Source organism: Paramormyrops kingsleyae, chromosome 24, assembly GCF_048594095.1.
Source record: "Paramormyrops kingsleyae isolate MSU_618 chromosome 24, PKINGS_0.4, whole genome shotgun sequence".
Taxonomy (NCBI): Eukaryota; Metazoa; Chordata; class Actinopteri; order Osteoglossiformes; family Mormyridae; genus Paramormyrops; species Paramormyrops kingsleyae.
This window is the reverse complement of record NC_132820.1, coordinates 8302003-8321305: the sequence shown is the minus strand read 5'-3', so window position 1 is coordinate 8321305 and position 19303 is coordinate 8302003. Positions and strand designations below refer to the sequence as shown.

General features: G+C 43.4%; 2 protein-coding genes and 1 long non-coding RNA gene across 4 annotated transcripts; 2 read left to right on the top strand and 1 right to left on the bottom strand.

The window, feature by feature from the left end:
- Nucleotides 1–138: 138 nt before the first annotated feature.
- LOC140582157 (uncharacterized) lies at nucleotides 139–4336 on the top strand. The gene is made up of 2 exons (XR_011985077.1): nucleotides 139–478; nucleotides 899–4336. It is a non-coding gene; the product is annotated as an uncharacterized lncRNA (long non-coding RNA).
- Nucleotides 1638–7290, bottom strand: slc3a2b (solute carrier family 3 member 2b). Its single transcript, XM_023803500.2, has 9 exons — nucleotides 7165–7290; nucleotides 6171–6426; nucleotides 5688–5878; nucleotides 4841–5014; nucleotides 3871–3965; nucleotides 3427–3554; nucleotides 2886–3222; nucleotides 2705–2761; nucleotides 1638–2406 (listed from the first exon to the last, which is right to left on the bottom strand). The coding sequence occupies exons 2-9, from the start codon at nucleotides 6389–6391 to the stop codon at nucleotides 2074–2076; spliced, it is 1536 nt and encodes a 511-aa protein (XP_023659268.2). The 5' UTR covers nucleotides 6392–6426; nucleotides 7165–7290; the 3' UTR covers nucleotides 1638–2073.
- On the top strand, nucleotides 7169–19178 carry tmem179bb (transmembrane protein 179Bb). Of its 2 annotated transcripts, none has more exons than XM_023803502.2 (5): nucleotides 7169–7306; nucleotides 17444–17640; nucleotides 18137–18274; nucleotides 18595–18673; nucleotides 18876–19178. In XM_023803502.2, exons 1-5 carry the CDS (start codon nucleotides 7301–7303, stop codon nucleotides 19023–19025), a joined length of 570 nt encoding a protein of 189 aa, XP_023659270.1. In that variant the 5' UTR covers nucleotides 7169–7300; the 3' UTR covers nucleotides 19026–19178. The 2 variants fall into 2 exon arrangements, with proteins under 2 accessions (XP_023659270.1, XP_023659269.1); XM_023803501.2 differs by lacking the exon at nucleotides 7169–7306 and adding an exon at nucleotides 15545–15733.
- The last annotated feature ends 125 nt before the right edge of the window (nucleotides 19179–19303 follow it).

Here is a 19303-nt window from a genome sequence, read left to right as displayed (position 1 = left end):
GATTTGTAAACAAACAACTAAATGTATATATTAGCTTGATATCGATTGTTATTTAATCCTAAAATGTTTTCACATTGCAATCCGGAACTTTATATATGGCGGGAACGCACTGTTTCGTGCGTCACCTGACCCGCTGAGGGTCACCGGATTGGTTGATGGCCACCCGCAATGCGTCAGGGAGTTCCCGCTTGGGAGGGACCGCTCTCACACATTAAAGGAATACAGTAGTAAGATTTACTACTTGCAGCTGCCAGCGAGCGAATGATTTGGTACATTGTCGTATTTTGTCGATATAAAATTACATACATGTCTACGTCTCTAGATGAACTGACCCACTCGGAGTAGTCAGTAAAATGGGTTTCCCTTGATAAACTAGTCAGGCAACATGACGTTAATAAAATATAAGGCGTGATGTTCTGAATGTTTAATATAGCATCAGGCCTAATCTAAACGCCAACGGGCATCTAATAGGAAAAAGGTGAGTGTATTTCACACTATGTTAAATTATACGTTTGGGAATCAACCCATACTGATCCCCCACAGGTAACCAACATCAATTAACTAAGCCCATTAGCTTGAACAAGACATTTTGTTTTAAAAAAAAAATACAAATAACACGTACCTCGAGTCTGATAAGTAGTCTGATTTAGATTTAAAGTTTAGATTAGCATGTTAACGGTCATGATTACTTTATAATCTGTGTTACGCTTGCTTAACATTGCTTAAGTTCTGTAAGGGCTACTTTTGTGAGGGACTGACAGGCAGAGACACGTGTAGTAAAAACAGAATTTGCTGCATTATTAAAACCCAGTCTGTCAAAAGCCAGCGCAAAGTTCTGCTTGGTTAGTGCCTGTTTTTTTTGTAACTCATCTGTCAGCGCATTCCCTTCACAATTCAGCACCATAGGACTCCGTAGGTGCAGCGTCGAGCCAGAAGACAGACAGCTTTTGTTGAGGAGAAAGACACTCTGACATTGTTCCCGGTTCAGCTTCAATTGCAAATAAAGTAAGGACGATCCTTCCGCAAAAAAAATCACCTTCCACATAATTTGAAAATAACGCATATTGTTTTCCGTGTGCACTTTTTAAAAACGTTTTTCTTTTGCCATAAACAAGTATAATCAGAAAAAATGTGTTCCTGTTATTTGCTTAAACTTTTATGCAAACCAGCAAGCTGACCAAACCTGGAATACTGACATCGCAACTGGATCTGAGTCTAGAGCAATTTTGTGCCTTCTCCTTGGGCAGAATAGTAAATATTTTATATTAAAGTATAATGTGTACTGGCTTACAAATTAAATGCCCAATTGGACTATGGCATTTGCAATACATGGCATACTTAACATAAATTTAACATAAATATACTGGGAGTATACATAAAGCTGCAATTATTTTGGTTGTTTTGTGGTTTAACACTGGATTTCAGGTAGAGATTTTTTTCCATTGTCATTCACTCATTTCAACTGCTGTTTCACTAACTCAATGCTTAAACTAAACTCAGAAGAGAAGTTTAAAAAAAAAAAAAAAAAAAACGCCTCTGGACCAATGCCATATTGAAGAAATTGTCCAATTATACCCTACAGGTAAGGTTGGAACTGACTTTTTGGATGAATTAAACAGAATTGCTTCAATGAGTCATTTCAAATTGAAATAACTTACTTTACTTGGAGTGCATATGGCATTATTTAATGTCAGTAGTTTCTCTAGTCTTTTTTCCCTTTTACATTAAAATGCATTTGTACACAGCCGAAGTAAATGAACAGAATGCATGCCTTTTAACAGCTTTTAAATTACTGCATATTTTCACATTTTAAAACTACAAACAGGAGTTAAGAGTTAACATTTGCAATACTGACCTTTTCAGCACATTTTATGCACCATAAACATCCATCTAACAGTAACATCTTAATGTCTACAATTATCTTATGTGAACGTAATTAAAAAAACACTACCAATGCATGGACTCCAGAGAACACAGAGACCCACAGAGCTCACAAATACCTAAAATGACAGCACTATCTTCGCAGCACTTAACATTTTCTTAACACTGAGGCGGACACATCACCCTAATTCTCTAGGAGCTATAAGGGTAGCTCAACAGCACCGCCTGCTGGGGGCCCAGTTCCAGCGCCGCTAGTTGCACGGTGCTGCCCTTAGGGGGCGTCGGGTCCGTGCTGAGCTGCACGGTGGCCTGTGCGGGAAGGTCAGCGCCCGTTAGCTTGAGCGTCACAGCCTGCGGTGCCCAGTTGAAGACAGCCAAGTAGCGGCTGCTCTGGTCCCAGTGCCGCAGGTACGCCAGGGAGGAGTTCGAGCTGTGGATCACGTCGAAGTCGCCGTGAATCAGGGAGCGCTCCTTCCCTCGCAGCTCACTCAGGTCCTTGAATAAGCTGCTGGAAACCCTCCCATCCTGTAGCGAAAGGCGAAAACAAAGGGTCAGCGCAAGGCAGAAGTGAGACAGCAGGTGGCGCAGCAGTTAAAGACAAGGCTGTTGTCCGGTTATATTTAATTTTAAATACAGTAAAAGACGCAACACTAAACAGGGCCACCTGCTTCCAATAGTTATGAAATTATGTTGAGACTATCAAAAATGATCGACTTTACGCAGCTGGTTTTAGGGAAATGCATCTACAGTGGATCTGGAGCAGGGTCTCAGGAAGCAGATTAAACACCAGATTTCCAGCCGTAAGGTTTAATTTAGAAATTACCTGCGTAGTTTCGTTTGAGTCCTTTGAGTCCCAGTGCATCCTGGGAAACTTTGTGTCCTGTCAAAATGGGAGGCGACATCTGTCACTCACAACTGAATCAAGCAGTTTATTCCTGATGTAGTCGATTTTTCCCCCCCCCCCCTCAAGCGCTGTCCTTCTAGCCCCAACCCTTCCTCCTCACCTGGTCCTCCAAGCCAATCTCGTCCCCGTAGTTGAACACAGGTGTGCCAGGCAGCGTAAACAGCAGCATCTGGTTGAGCTTGACCAGGCCGGGCCCGACCAGCGAGGCCAGGTGACCGCGCGACCGCTTCCCCAGGTTCCAGGCCAGCCGTGTCTGCGCCTGTGCGGAGTACAGCTCCTGGATGGACTGCGCACACTCCACGTACGACTCGTCGCCGCCGAGCTTCGGAATGCAGCTGGAATGCAGGACGCCGGAGAGGAGCAGGTCGACCTCGGTAGAGTTCAGGAGGTTGGAGACCTCTGTGGCGTCCATTCGGTCCACAACACCGATCAGAAGCCTGATGACAGGAGTACGTTGCATTATGATGCAGGAAATCAGTACTGCCACTAGAGGGTGCTGCTGAGCATTTTATTGCAATGGCAGGAAATTAAAAACCAGTTACATGATTTAAATACATGTGTTACGCAAGTTCTAAATTTATCATTTATGTTCCAGACAAATTCTATTTACAAGCATAGCACAGGAAAGAGTTCTGCCTCACCTCTTCTCACCCATCTGCACGATAGTCCGAATGTCCGTCCAAAGGCTCGGAACCAGACTGGACACACGGTCGACTCCCGACAGCTTAATCCCATCTACGCCTTGGTCAAGCCAGAACACCAGGGCAGACTGAGGGTGGGGAGAGAGCAGACAGGGGGTGCTATTCTAGGTATTAACGGAACGACAACTGGACACAATGTTACTAAATAACATTTAAACCTGGTCAGAATTGTCAGGTCTCTGGGTTTAACAATGTCCAATTATTCCACTGCAACCTTGGCTCTGCACCATTATACATCGACTACTGAGAAGCACAAGTGCCAATTTGGTTGGCGAGTCTTCGGAAGCTGCTCCAGTCACCAAATGAATGGCATTTGCCCAAACTTCAGGAGACGCGCGGCACAGAATCGGTCTCCGCCACGAGGCGGCAGCTACGGATTCTCACCTTGAGCTTCTCAGCCACGTTGGTGACGGACACGTGGGCGAACCACGGCTCACTGCCGAGGTAGTTAGGGGTCAGGTCAAGGACGACCGAGATGCCTAGAGGGACGTGGGCAGACCGGCTGACGGTTAGCTGGTAATTACAGGCTTGCTGAGTTTTACAGGCAGGTTCAGAGGTAACCAAGCGTCTCAAGATGCAAAACTTTGCCAGCCACACTTTCCTCCCCCCATTGCCTCTAACCTCATTCATTACTTTACATATTTTGTATTAATGCCTGCTTGATTGGTTTTTAGTTTTACCATCCATCTTATGCAGCTTTACCAACATTAATCTGATTTGGCATCATGTGATCAGGTTTTTTTTTGTACAATTCTGCTTATTACACAGAAATCTCTCTTTCCAGTGTAACGTTCGTAAAGGTGCACCGAGTGTGAGAAATGTGTCACAAATAAAATCATCATTATTACTATTGCTGCTGTTTTGTTGCTGTTGTCAATAAATAATAATAATAAATTATGAACACTAATCCCCTGCAATGCCAATTTAAAAACAGTTCTTCATGCTGCCTACGGGTTCATGGGAGTTTCCCTTGCACAAACACGTTCTAAGGACAGAACGAAAACTTATCAAATTGAATCGGAGGTGGGTCCAAGCAACTAGAGGAGGCGGAACCAAGACATCTGATTGGCGGAACCAATCAGATGTCTTGGCCCCGCCTATTCTAGTTGCTTGGACCCACCTCCGATTCAATTTGATTGGTTGTCTCTGAACCAATCATTTTTCATTCTGCCCTCAGAACAATTTTGCGCAAGGGACACTCCCAGGAGCCGCCTATGGGCCTCAACAAGGTAAAGAAAACAATGAAAAGGAGTAAGAACTACACAGCCCGTGAAACTGCACAGGGGTGGAAGCCTAAACAGAGGAACAGAGCATCACAACAGGCAGACCAAGGGAAGAGCCAAATCCGACTTACCTTTTTTGTGCGCAGTTTGGATCAGGCTCTTGAACTGGTCCAGGGTCCCGACCTCAGCAACGATCTCACCAAACTCGAGAGTCGAGGGCTTGTCCACGTCGGCCACGTGGATCGGTCCCAAAACCAGCCCCTTTACCTTCAGCTTATTCAGGGCATCCATCTTCTCCTCTACACCTGTGGTGCAGCAGAGAATCACAACATTTCATTTCCAAAGTCGCGTACCTCGAATGGCGCACAAACGCTGTTATTTACTAAAATCCATCATTTTTCTGTTTGCACGATAAGGACTCTGAACATTGGGTCACACAGTCGCTGTGTGAAAGGGAAAATGCACACAGAGTCCATTTACGCACATTAGACAGGAAGAGTGGGATCTTGCCAGATAAGCAGAATTATACAACAAAAAAACTCCTGCTGAGAAAGCATGAGGCCAAATCAGCTGGATTAATCCTGTATGCAGGCCGAGGTGGGTAACCAGGAAACCTGACCCCATTACGGCTTCTGCCTCGAAAACCGGACTGGGGCAGAACTGGCGTAGGCTTAGGCAGAATCACAGTAATACCGTTATACCATGTGATCTTGAAATCTTGGCAATAAAATTAACTGAGGTGGGGGCAAAGTCACGCAATCATTTTTTCGTTCTGCCCCCAGAGCATTTGTGTGTAAGTAAAACTCCCAGGAGTCCTTAAGAAGCATGGAGGGACATTTTTAAACTGGAATTGCAGGGGGGGGCGATTCTCAATTAATTTTATCATGTCAGTTAGAGAAACATATGTAGTAGTTTGAACCAAAGCTGTGTGCAACAGCATTCCTCTGTGTCCACAAATTATTATACGTAGCAATTTACCTTTCAGGTTGCCGGCTTCCGTGAAGGCGGCCACGTCGCCAACCTGGTAGAGAGGTCCTAAATTCCACCAGTTCAGGGCCGGCAAAGGCTCACAGCGGGGCGCCTGAACGATGATGGCGATGGCTCCCGCTAGCATCCCGAGCCAGCCCAGCCAGAACAGAATCAGCAGGGCCCAGCGGGTCCTCACCCACCTGAAATAAAGAGCATGCCAATATTAATTTAAAAAAATGCACTCAGTGTATCATGTGGTAAATGAACGGTAAAGCCGTTGTTCTATCGATCAATGCTACCTATCGAGACGTGCTATCGAGCCTTTCTGCGCATGTGCAGTTCCATCGTCTTGGGATTAGGGTTTTAGGGTTTTTTTGGGGGTTAGGGTAAGGGTTTTAGGGGTGGTTTGGGGGTTATGGTTAGGGCTATCGATTAGTACTGCGGTAGCCTAACTCGACAAAGTAGCTCAACTCGTCAGAACACCGTTCTTACCCTGGAGTTCCGGCGACTTTAAGGAGCTCCTCTTTGGAAAGACCGGTGAATTTGGCGTCGTTCTCCTCCGGGATCTTCACCTTAACGCAGCCGTTCTTCTCGGTGCCGGTCGGGGAGGCGGCGATGTCGTTCGCCGCCGCTCCGTCCGTCATCGGCTGCTTCTCCGGGTCGACGTCGTTCAGCGCCACGTCCTTCATGTCCATTTCGGTGTCCTTGCTCATGGTGACGATTCTGACGTTAATTTAACGTATTAAACCTGGGATGGAAAAAAATAGGATTGCATAGAACAAAAGATTTTAAGAAGCAAAACTAGCAGTTTGCGATCCTTTTCGGTGCGGCGCGCGGAGCGACGAGATGCAGTCACAGTGTGACATCATTGCATCGTCACAGTCCCATGACCGCCTGTCTCTCCACGTGCACGCCGTTCTGATGTGTTAACAGGGGCAGCACGCTCAAAAACTAAAAAAAAAAAAAACTACACCCCAGATAAAATGAAAGCAAAATCCGTTTAAACACAATTCATTTTCATCCCCAGTTCGGCTCACGTGACGACATTGCTGATTATATTTAACCGACGTAGGGGCCCAATGTTTGCTTCTGTTTGTGGAGAAAAGGTCAAATCATCAGAGTGACTATTTTCACAAAGCAGCAACAGAAGCGCAATCGTGGCCTTGTTGTTTAAAAAAACCGGTTAGATAATGACCCAACCTAATGAAACCTTCGAGGATTACAGATGCGAAAAAACTGGATGAATCCAGTTTTCGGGTATTGATAGACATCTAGTTCCATAAACCAACTAAATTACCGGATAACAAACCCATTTCCGTCGGCAACATATTTCAGTAATCTAACGCAAACGAAATACATGGGGGAAAGCGTGCATTATAACAAGCTAGTTACAAATAATAAAAATGACCACATAAATCAAAGCAAGCAAACGACCGTTACGTTTCTAAACATGCGGTTATAACTATATATTTAATTTAAAAAATACCTGTAAAACGGGAACCGATACCCAGCAAGAAGAGTGATACCTCTGATACCCAGAGAAATCTTGGGGGTTCTGGGATCATGGTCGCTTATAACCGGCGTCTCTAACAGTGCCTGGACCGCCCCTGCTTAAGGTGGAAATGTGGGTAAGCGAGGTTATGTTTCAGGAATTAACGCACCGAGGTTGTCGCACTTTCACAAACAGGCACCGTTTTCACTGCGATTTTTCATTGCGTTTGTCGTAGGTCGTACTGAGAAAATAAAAACGATGTGTACACGGATTCGCATAGAAAGTCTTCCACCGGTCCACCTTAACTAGGATGCACGCCTACGCGTCCCATCTATAGCGTTCCTTAATTCATGAGCTGGTGTTCCGTTACATAAACAAGCTGTGTTCTTTATATTCGTATGTTTGCTTATTGAAAGATGTATACATTTAAGACAACATAGTTGAGGAAAAGTACTTTATGGTTCTTTTTCTTCTTGTATTAAACGTTTTTAAACAATGAAACCCATGGACACTGTAAATTTCAGTCTCGTGACGAAAGGAGCAAACACGCCAATGCTACACACACAGCTGTCTTGGACAAAACTACTTTTTTTGTACAATTGCAAAGGTATTATTTAGTAAGATGATGAAAAGGGAGCTCTGTCCACGTTGTTTTAAAAAGATCACATTGAGCTGAAGCCCAAACGTTGAATCACACCGGCACAAACACACACTCATAACCTTTGACCTAAATTGGGATAGCAAGTTATTTTGGTTTTGTTACCCATAGCAATTTTTCTTTTACCTTTTCTCTTTTGACCGTGTGGCCGTGCACTCCTGTCTTTTTGTTAATTGTCCACTCTTTAACGACTGAAAAGAACTTTCAATTTTACTGCTTAATTAGATGCACTTTTACGGCAAAAGACTAAGACATTGCAATTTTGTGTCCAATATAAGGACTTTGCATCTTCTGGCAGTGTTGAAAATGTTCCAACCATCCAACTATCCATCTTCAAACCATTTATCCTGATCAGAGTCACAGGGCGGTTGAAATGTTGTGCATTTTATGTGTTAGAAAGTTTCTGCTGTGTCAGATATTCGTTTGTGTACAACAAAGGTTATATTTGTAGATTAGCCACAAATCCACAATTCTTGACGTGGATACTTTTTTGGACTTTGTTTATAACTGATTAGGTGGTGGTGGGGTGTATATGTGTGTGTGTATGTGTTTGTGTGTGTGTGTGTGTGTATCCCTGATCTTGACTGTCCCAAACACATATGCTACATATTTGCATAGGTCATTGTGCATTTATCTTTATAAAACCACCTATTCATGCAGAGTTCTGTAACCATACCGAGATACGGACCAGTTCAGCATTGAGGGTATCTGGCAAAATCACAACCTCTGAGCCACAAACAGGAGCAGTTTATGATATCCCATAATATGATACCACATAAACATTTATGCTATCTATTAAGGCAAATTTCCTGTTGCGACATGAAAGAAAAACATCCGCTCTGTATGTGATATACAACTGTTTTTCAGAACAGGACAGAGCCAGGGCGCACATAAAATCCTGAATTTCAGAACACCGAACGTAAAACAACTAGGAATATATCACACGGTGTCCTGGCAGCGTGCAGGGATACTTGTAACATGAGCCGTACGCCTCTGAGGGCTGAAGTAACTGTACAAAAACGATGCAAAGCCTTATACTCGCGCAAAAACACATCTCCAGTTTGCCTTGATCGCTCCAGTTCTTGGAATCAGAGTATCGAATTTCATGTAAACACATCGGAGCACATTGTGCTCTCACGTGGACCAGGGGTCTTCAGACGCGCGAGCTGATGTAATTTTTCAGCATTGCAGTTCAGTCGTTGCGCTGCAAGTTTGTTTATTTTTTTTTAACCATGCAAGTCAAGCACATCACATTTCACACACCAAATCTTTAAATTTCGATACAAATGTACTGCTTATTCATACGATATTAAGCATAAACATAGCCTAGGCTGAATTCTGAACATCAGGATGCTCTCAAGGAAAAAAAAGACTGGAAGGAAAATTTGTTTTTAAAAATACATGGGACCTTTAAATAGTACAGTAAAAACAGTTCAGCCATTATTTTAATGGTCATCGCTCAAACAAGGAAAATTACGCTTTTCTATCCTCCTCCTCTCTCCTTCCCTCCATCCCCGGATAAGTACATGGGCGGAACATGTTGCAGGCTGTTTTTAAACTGAAACGAGAGAGTCCCACTTCCTAATGAAGAAGTCAAACTGTTAGCGTTTTTTTTTTTTTTTTTTTGCTTACCAGCATGAGGAAAAAGAACGATATATTCTTCTGGTAGGAGATGGACCATTGTTATTGGGAAACTAAGTTGGTTTCTTTGGATCCTATTATTTGTTTAATTATGCTTCATTGTTTTAGGTCAAAAGCTGCAGAGCAGAATTTAAAAAGTAAAATCTGCCGGTCATTTGAGTTTATTATCATTTTTTTAATAATTAGGTTTGTTAGGTTTATTCTGCAAGATATACATTCTGATGAGTCATTTTTAAATAGGATTATAATGCACTTTGCATGAGTCATAAGTATATTAATTTATTCATATGCACAATATGGACACCAGCTTCTCCAACATCTCAATCGAAATCCAAGGGTTTTAATATGAAGTTATTCGGCCCATTGTTGCCATAACAGCCTTTGCGTTTCTGGGAAGGATTTCCATAAGATGCTGGAACCTCTCTGGTGGGATTTGCTGCCATTCATGTTGGCTGATCAGGTCCCTTTCTCTGAGCTTGTGTGACCGACCACTTCGCGGCTGAATTGCTCCCAGACCTTCTGACCTTAACGACCGCTTCACTTGCAGTTGACCAGGACAGCTCTAGCAGGACAGAAGTGTGGAGAACTGACTTGTTGTATAGATGGTGTCAGATGATGGTGCCAAGTGGAAAGTCACTAATCTCTCCTGTACAGCCACCCATTCTGCCAGTAATATTTGTTGCAGGAGTTTTTGTGACTGTGTGCTTAATTAAACACTTGTGTCAGGGATGTGTGTAGCTTAATTAGACATTTCCTGTAATTAATATGGGTGTCCACATACTTATAGCATAGATCAGCGTTTCCCACCCTGGTTCTCTGGGACCCCCAGCTAGTCCACATTTTTGCTCCCTCCCAGCTCCCTGCCAGACAGTCCACATTTTTGCTCCCTCCCAGCACCCCTGTCTGACTGTCCACATTTTTGCTCCCTCCCAGCTCCCTGCCAGACAGTCCACATTTTTGCTCCCTCCCAGCTCCCCTGCCAGACAGTCCACATTTTTGCTCCCTCCCAGCTCCCTGTCAGACAGTCCACATTTTTGCTCCCTCCCAGCTCCCCTGTCTCACTGTCCACATTTTTGCTCCCTCCCAGCTCTCTGCCAGACAGTCCACATTTTTGCTCCCTCCCAGCTCCCCTGTCTGACTGTCCACATTTTTGCTCCCTTCCAGCTCTCTGCCAGACAGTGTGCATTTCTGCTCCCTCCCAATTCCCTGCTGAACTGAAATCAGTTATGTGCTTTATAACGTACAGGCAGCCTGTTTAGGGTGTTCAGCACACTTATGCCATGTGCCTTCTGTCCTCTATCCTGCTCAGCCTGGTTTGAAGGTGGATGGGTGGCCTATTCTCATAATCAGCATTTTGAGAAATGCAAGGCGATTCCGGTCTTAAATTAAATGTGACCTATATCTCTGACATCAGGTGGAGCTACATTATGTAACCCTGAGGTTGGCTGAGTTTCAGGGTGCCTTAAAAAAAGATCTTGTGTACCACAATCCAACAGCGGCTACTTTTCTGTCAGGGGCTGTGGCTTTTAAGTAAGCCATTTTCAGATCACACATTGTTTTCTGTTTTGTTAGAGAAATGACAAAATATAATTGTTTTGATGAATGCATATGACTACTAAAGCTTTGGAGTTGCAAAGAATGTATTTGCTTTGTCAATAATTCGGACAACATATTATTGTAAGATTATTATCTTTGTTCTGGTAAACACAAAAATGTCGATTTTCCCGGCGGCGAAAGGCTTTTTGCTACAAGTTCACGTGGCCCTTATTTTCAAAGGGCTCATTAAAATATAACTCACAGCACCCTCTTGTGGTGAAAACATATATATTTCTTACTGACGACACTGTCACTGCAATTCTGTAAACGTTTTATAAGGAGCCCCAAAAGCGCCAAGCTCTATGATTGGTTAATATCAAAACAGAGAAAATATTTTTTTATTATTCTTATTATTTTTACAAAGGATTGGCGAGACTTTTAATCAAACTTCCTACTTTTGAAATCGTGGCACATCCATAATTCAGGCTAACGGCGGATGGACTCACAACTATTCAGGATCCAACGGCCTCCTCCCATTTGTAATACTCCTTATGTTCTTACATGCTTGCATCAGCTAGATTTTGATATGAAATCATCAAAGATTACAACAATTAAAATTTCACCTATAGGCTGGGATCCGGTGTCGGAGACAGTGTAAATGACCTTTGTTGGACGATTTCAAATTTGGCTATCATATTGTGGACATCTGAATTGCCCGCTTCAGTTCAAATACAAAATAGAATTTGGACCTGGCCTTTGGTCACTGTTTGCTGTTAAGCTTTGCGTGTTTTGTATTTCTCACCCTGAGCTGAAATCAATCACATATCATTGTTTCCGTGTGAATGTGATGCAATTTGGGCTGGAAGTTGATTGATTGTCGGCAGCATATTATTATGCAGAGCAGATTAGTGGAACTCTTGATTAAAATCCCCTATTGTACTCTAAAGGTTGCCTGCAATCCCTGATCATTACCAGTTCTTTTCAATGAAGTCAAATTTAATTAGATTTATTGCGGCTCAATTTTACAGTTAAGTTTCATTGTCACCAAGCACTTGGCAGATATCAATCACATACCAAATTGGCAGTGTTGAGTAAGATGATGGTCTGAATTATGAGCATCCCAGGGTGGAGAGACGCAGGACGCATTTTTGTAGCGAGATCAGTTTGCAGTCCACTTTGGACATTCTTCGCCAGTTCTTTAAAATACTTTCAGCAGCACCTAATCCGTGCAAACCACTCAAGATATAATTCAGGGCACCGTTCGCAGATATATAGTGCACAGAGCAGCAAAATTTAGGGGAAGGAGAGAAAAGACACTTCTACTGAATGTATGCATGACTGATTCAAGGTATGGCTGGAAACTAAAACGCGTATTCAGCGATATAATTCAGCAACTTTTTGACACTGTGCAAAACTACCAAATAAATTGTTGCTGGGTGTTTATTTTGTCCATATTTAAGCGAGAAACTTCGATGAACTGAAAAGCGAAAAATTAAATAACACTAACGACAATTGATCGGGATTTCTAAAAACAGTCCACAAAAGCCTGAGATACGTTCATATTTCTATAAATCTGAGAAAAAAAATCTCATTCCTACGTGCAGACTATGGGAAGAATAGCGTCAGTCAGAGTGAATGCTAGCCTACATTCCTGACCCAATTGAGCGCTGAATGACTGCTCCGGTGCCAGCGGGTAAATTAAAATGTCCGACATTTCTCGGTGCTGAAAGGTCCCTTTCAGAGCAGCACAGAGCCGGGGACTCATGAAGGGATCGAGCATGCGCATTGGCAGTTAAAGACTGCTTCGTCTGCTCTTCTATTTTTCACTATTCCTGAATAGCACTGCATCAGTCCCAATATTTATGGTACATGGTTCACGCTAAGAAAAAAAAAACCTAATTGCAAAATGTTTTTTAAAACCTGTTGTTGATGCTGGTTACTTGGCGCTTTGGACCTCACACTGAGGACAGCTGAAACTGGCTAGGTACCGGTTATTTTACAGCAGTGCTTTTGGTATCCAGTGTTGAGCACGTTTAATGACACTTAAGTGTTTCAGTCCAGGGTTACTGCATGCTTAATGGTGTTTTAAAAGTGGATTGATTTCTGTTAATTGCACCGAGACTCGGAACCACAGAGCAAAGGAAGGGAAATAAACGAAAATCACAGAGAAGATCACGGACAGAGAACATACATTATGAAAGATAGGTTCCCCCTTGGTAGATTTTTCCGAACCGGGGGGGGGGGGGTCCCTTGGTAGATTTAATTGTTTTTTTCTTCTTTTTTACATTTTGTGGTGGCTCCTCCCTCTGAGATTGGATAGGCCCCCGGGTTGTTCATTTTAATATAACCCGCGCCCCCCAAACAAACAAACAAGCAAACAAATAAAAATAGACGGATGAATAGGAAAACAAACAAACAAAAATAGATAAATAAGAAAACAAACACATAAATGAATAAAAATCTCGAGTGGTTACAGATTTGACTAGCTACATCAAGAATTAATCCACAAAGAATTACTTACTTAGAGTGTATGATTGACTTTACATAACCTTAAGGTGGTGGTTTGGTAACAGCTCTGAAGGGAAATTACGATTCTTTCTTACCCATACAATTGTATGAATAAAATAGTCAAGCGGTATAATTTATCTCGAAGTATTATAGTCATTGCTAATGCTAATGGTAGCACGCAGCGTCACGCCTCCTACATCTGCCGTGTGTATTGAATTTGCACGTTCTCCCCCTGCCATATGCGGATTGCCTACTGCAGTTTCAAAACATGCAGTTAAATCGATTTGCTATAGAGAAAATCCGAATCCACCACACACACACAGACGAAACAGGCTAGGATTCTTCATATGCTCAGCACTCTAGTTGTGAGCCATCATGCGCCATCGTGCCATCCATTTTCGTTATTATCGTTATTAGACATAATTTGGCTGTAACCGTGATGAGGACGGGATGAAAATGAGAAGTAATCCTGCGGAGATTGATTCTAGTGCATTACCGAAAAGAGGAAGCTCATTTAGGGGTGTGCCGTCAACAACCGGAATTCTGATGAGTTGCCCTCCATTACTTACCGATGCCTGTGTTCTTATGAGAAATACATCATTACATTATGGAATCATACCGCATTCCGTGTCCACATTGCAGGCATAAATTGCCACATAAAAATGAGAAATTATGCCCCTAAAACACGCTCTGACGTCAATGTCAGATAGGTAGGAGTAATTAAATGGAGAATATGCTTCTCCCACTTCAATACTAGTTTCTGATCATTACTAAAGTGGAAGGACAGAAAATAGTGTTCATTTAGCTAAAGTCTTAGTTTTCATATTGTCCACATCACTTGATCTTGTGGTATTAAAACCAGGCTTGTATTTTAATTATAGTTAGGTCTGCATATTGTGCTGTTTTGTGTTTACAAGCAAGGCAAACAAGTTCCAGGTGTCACAGTAATTCATGTGCTGTAGCAATTAAGCCAAGAACCTCAAGGCTGATGCATAGCCAGACCCAAGCCAGACCCCACAAAATCCAGGATAACTCTAGTTTGATAACATCGGCACAGTGTGAGACCATCCGCTTAAACAATGGCAGAATGTACGCAAAATTGTGCAACGCCATAAGCTGGCCTTCTGACAAATTACAGAGCAGATTAGTCACACGATTGCCTGCTTTCTGGTGAGAAAACTGCTCAGACCAACAGTCCAGTACAAGCCAGGACCATCCATCTTAATGTTTATTCCAGCCATAATTTGAATAACTGACTTCTGTTTTAGGGTGTTTATATAGTGATAAAAAAGTTAAAGTAATAATTTATGAAAATAAAACCATAACAGTATTAAAGCTGAAATATCAGTCATTCAACAGGTAGCTAGACAGATCACAAGCTTGTATGTAATCTAAGATAATGACACTTATGTTTTATTTATTTTAGCAGATGCTTTCATCCAAAGTAACACACCGTTTTGAGAAAGCATGTTCAGCCAGTCCTAGGAGCAACTGGGGTTAAAGGTCGTGCTCAAGGCCCCACTGGTGACATCACTCTGCCGGCTCTGGGATTTGAACCTACAACCTTCTGATCACAGGCACAGCAATGCAAACTGCACACCCACACAGGCCGAAGCTACCATACTTCTGTTCCTGCTCCCTTAAAATTACAACAAACACATTTCCTATACAGATTAACATGTGCTCCAAAACACGCAAATCGCTGTAACAAGCTGTATTACTGACAACTTCTGACAAAGCAATGCAAAGTGGATTTTTGTAATAAGGATGCAGAAAACTCATTTTATAGTACATTAAACCATGCTGGAATTATCTTTAATATATGTCTTGTACAGTCGATTATGGCATAATTTACAAAGGCAGTTATATATATAGGCAACCGAATATATTTCTGCAGCAATTATGCCATACACCGCTTAATCCCCTCCGTTTGCAATGCGTTCCCCTAACAATACTCATTCAATAAAACTGCGCTGCATCGGCGCTGCTGAATGGCGACATTGTCACGCAAAGCCCAAGCCTGCGATACTTAAGACCGTTTCAGGGGGCCAAACTATACACACGTAAGGCGCGAGCCGTGCGGAGGTCAGACGCCCGAAAGGACGTAGCGGAGCGATGCTGGAGATGGCGCTGCCGTGGCTGCTGGCCCTGGAAATCGTGCTTTACTCCGGCTGCTTTATCTGCGGAATTATCTCTGCTGCATCCCTCACGATGACTCAGGTAAAGCAGACGAAGAAAAAACGCGTGCAGTCGGTTATGTTGCACGTGCGTTTTAAACAGCACGCTTCTTTTTGTTACATGGCACCTCGATAAAGTCACTGTAATATACTGGAGATACATAAATTATAGTAATGATTGAAAAAGACTAAGATCTTAAGTATTTTGCGTTACCTGTAACTTTGTCCAGCTACGATAATAGTGTAAATCAAGGCTTTACGTGAAATTGAAAAGGCAAGACGTATATAAAAGTCACAAAGGCCTGCTTTTAAAATAGTTATATTAATGGTCTTGTGACTTTCAATGTACTGACAGGATGGGGTGCGCGTTCTCTTCCAGTGAAATATCAGACATTTAAATCAATATATAAAGCGACAAACCTAGACCCCTTGAAGTTTTTAAGTTTCTCCACAGTAGAGCGCATTATTTGCGCTGTGCCACGTGACCGCCTGGCTCGTAGCTTCCAGTTAAGTCAGGCAGTTTATTAGAGTCAGATGAGCCGCACACAGAAGACAGAGCGGCGTGACTGTCATTGCAGAGATGCATTTAACTTAGAGCCGTCGTCACAGCAAAAGCAGTAATACACATTATGCTAACATCATCGCCACGAGAGCGAGATTAGGATGAATTTCCCTCTGCCAAAACGATTATCCAGAACAGGCTGGCTGTGCTGGAACAGATTATTATTATTGTAAAATGTTATCATAGTTAGTGAAGCATTGAAAAGCCAACACACATCTAGCGATGATTATCAAAGTTGATGAGGCACAGAGCATGCGATGCTCTGGATGCGATTGTAATCCGAGATAAAAGAATGCATTATGTTATGTTTGAAGAGTGGGGACACGGCCTATGCATTGTACGTGGGGGGGGGGGTTAACATTAGTTTTAATGGTGCCACTTTACATTAAGACTACCCTTATAAAGGGATTATAAATGGTTTATAAGCAGGTTATTAATTAGGTTATAACACGTTGTAAATCATTACTAGACAATTATACACAAGTTATATCACAGTTTTCTTCTCATTAATGAATTATTACCATTTATAAGTGGCAAACCATGGGCAGCACAACCAACGTGAAGTTTGTTTCTATGTAGTACATCGTATTTTAGTTTGCACAAGACCACATGCATATAATACAAAGTCAACGGCTGCTAATAATAATAAGACTGTTATTAATAATAATCCCTAAATCTACGTCGCTGACTGAAGTTAAATCTGTATATCACGTTTAAATAGTTTTCTATTGCCGCTCATTTCCAAATTAACGTTTTTAGCAGTGAAGTATTTTGATTGTTTCGTTCACGGTTCAGTATTAAACTAGCTACTTTTAATATCAACATGGAATTAATTTGGCTTTTTAGTAATTTATGTTTACAGTGAATACAATATTTACGAATTTATTTATTTTAGGAAACTTGCCACGTGACAGGCAAGGTGCAGTGGCGAGGGGCGGGGCTTGAGGTAATCTCGGGGTGGGCTAAATCCGTCCTAACCACACCTTTGCGCCGGACCTGGTGGAGAGCGGTGATTCCCAGTCTTTTGATGTTCGACGCTCAAATGTGCGGGATTGTAAAAAAAACTGAAAATATGCAGTTTATTTTTGGACAATCATCAGTCCCTTAGCAAAACCCGCAGCGTTCCGCGGCCCCGTGGCAACCCCTAGTGGCCGGGTGTAGTAATAACATTCCGAGCGCGCTGTTTTGCAGGGTCAGTTCGCCGGGCAGTGCGTCCTCTACGGCAGCGTCTACTACAACAAGTCAACGCAGTCCATCGGCATCGAAAGCGCCAGCTCCCCCTCCCTTTGCTACTTCGTCTCGGCCATCTCCATCTGCGTGTCAGTCTACTGCCTGTCCCTCATCCTCTACTGGATCTACAGCAGCTGTGTCGACGGAGAGTTCAAGCGGTTAGTGTTGGAATCCTTGCATAACGGGGGGCTGGAGGAGAATGATACAATGGAGAGCGGAGTTTGAGCCTGGCACTCCTGCTTTAACCCCAAAAACTGTAGTTTGTTAGACATTGAAATTCTGACACATTGATGGGTAAGATGTGACAAAATGCACAGATCGACCAATCAAAACAAATAGGAATTATGTAAATAGTATACAGGGTGTTAATAGGGTGTTATGGGATGCATGAGACAGTGTGTGGCTGGGCGAGTGAGGACGTGATCGGAAGGTTGTCAGTTCAAATCCCAGGGTCGTCAGAGTGATGTCACCATTGGCCCCCTGAGCAAGGCCCTTAACCTACAATATCTCCAGGGGCTGGCTGACCCTGCTCTCTCAAATATATGTCACTTTGGATCGAAGTGCCTGCTAATTTATAATGCTGTCAGCGTTACTATTTGATGCCCTCTGTAAATGGGCCTTAACCTCCCTGCGCTTGTCGCTCATGGCCACTAGGGGCAGCGTCTGGATGAGCGTGTCCCTCGGTTCCTGCGGCGTCGTCTCCTTCTTCCTGCTGCTGTCCGGCTGCATCTTGAGGATCGGGAGGGACCACCTGTGCCAGTCTCTCCTGCACAGCGTCCCGGCAGTGAACAGGTGAGGTGAGCGACCGCAGGACATTAGGTCCTTACCCATGCATGTCGGAGCTCACCACACTATACCACATCACTCTCATTGAAGCCGATTTTCATCGTAGTCGATTTTAATATATTTTGCCTATTTATCTATTTTTCATCCTCTCTTTCACTATTTATTCTTTCTTAATATTCATTCTGCTGGAAATACCAGAAACAGGAGCACTGAGACTTACGAAATTGATCTCAGCCCTCTGACAACCGTCCAAGCCTCTTACGGCAGCCCTAGTGTACTGAGAATGACACCATGTGACCAACCCATCATCACACTTTGTTTTCCAGTTGCGAAGTAGCACAGAATAAGACATGGACCAGCCCTGTGAATGGGCAGCAGTTCTACCAGGGCTTCGAGAGCGCCGAGGTCAGTCCTGCCAACGCGTCACTGCCCAGCTGATGGCTGTGGTCAGCGATCACACAAATCCACATCCCAAATTCACCCCAGTGAACATTACTACCATATTGCACCAGTAGATCCGTTTATATCTTCCTCATCCTCCATCTCTCCATCCTTTCACCCAGCACCATCAAGCCCTCATTCCCGCTCTCACCTCCGTCTCCCACAGAAATCCGTTTGGGTCAACTTCTTCTTCTGGATGCTGGTGGTGGTGGTGGTGTCCGTGCAGAGGCGCAGTACCTCAGAGTACAGGCAGGGCGGCGCCGATTGGAACCCGGCCGAAGCCGAGCCCTTCTTCCACACGTCAAGCAGGACCTAGTCGACCACAGTGAGCCTCTCCTGCTCCTGCCTTGAGCGCTGTTTGTCCCTCGTTCCTGGGGAAGCTGTGTTTTTCTTTCACTGTGCTTTTAAATCTCAGCCCCTGTGGGTACCTGTTGAGACTTGGGAATAAACCAGACCACTGGCTGCACTGTGTCTGCTTCTGGCTGTAGTTTGTCTTGTAGATGGTGTGGAAGGAAGCCACAGGAAGCCCTCTCCCCTTCTGTTTCAAGCTGAAGGCCTTACACTGTTCATAGAACAGCCAGAGAAGCCGGCATT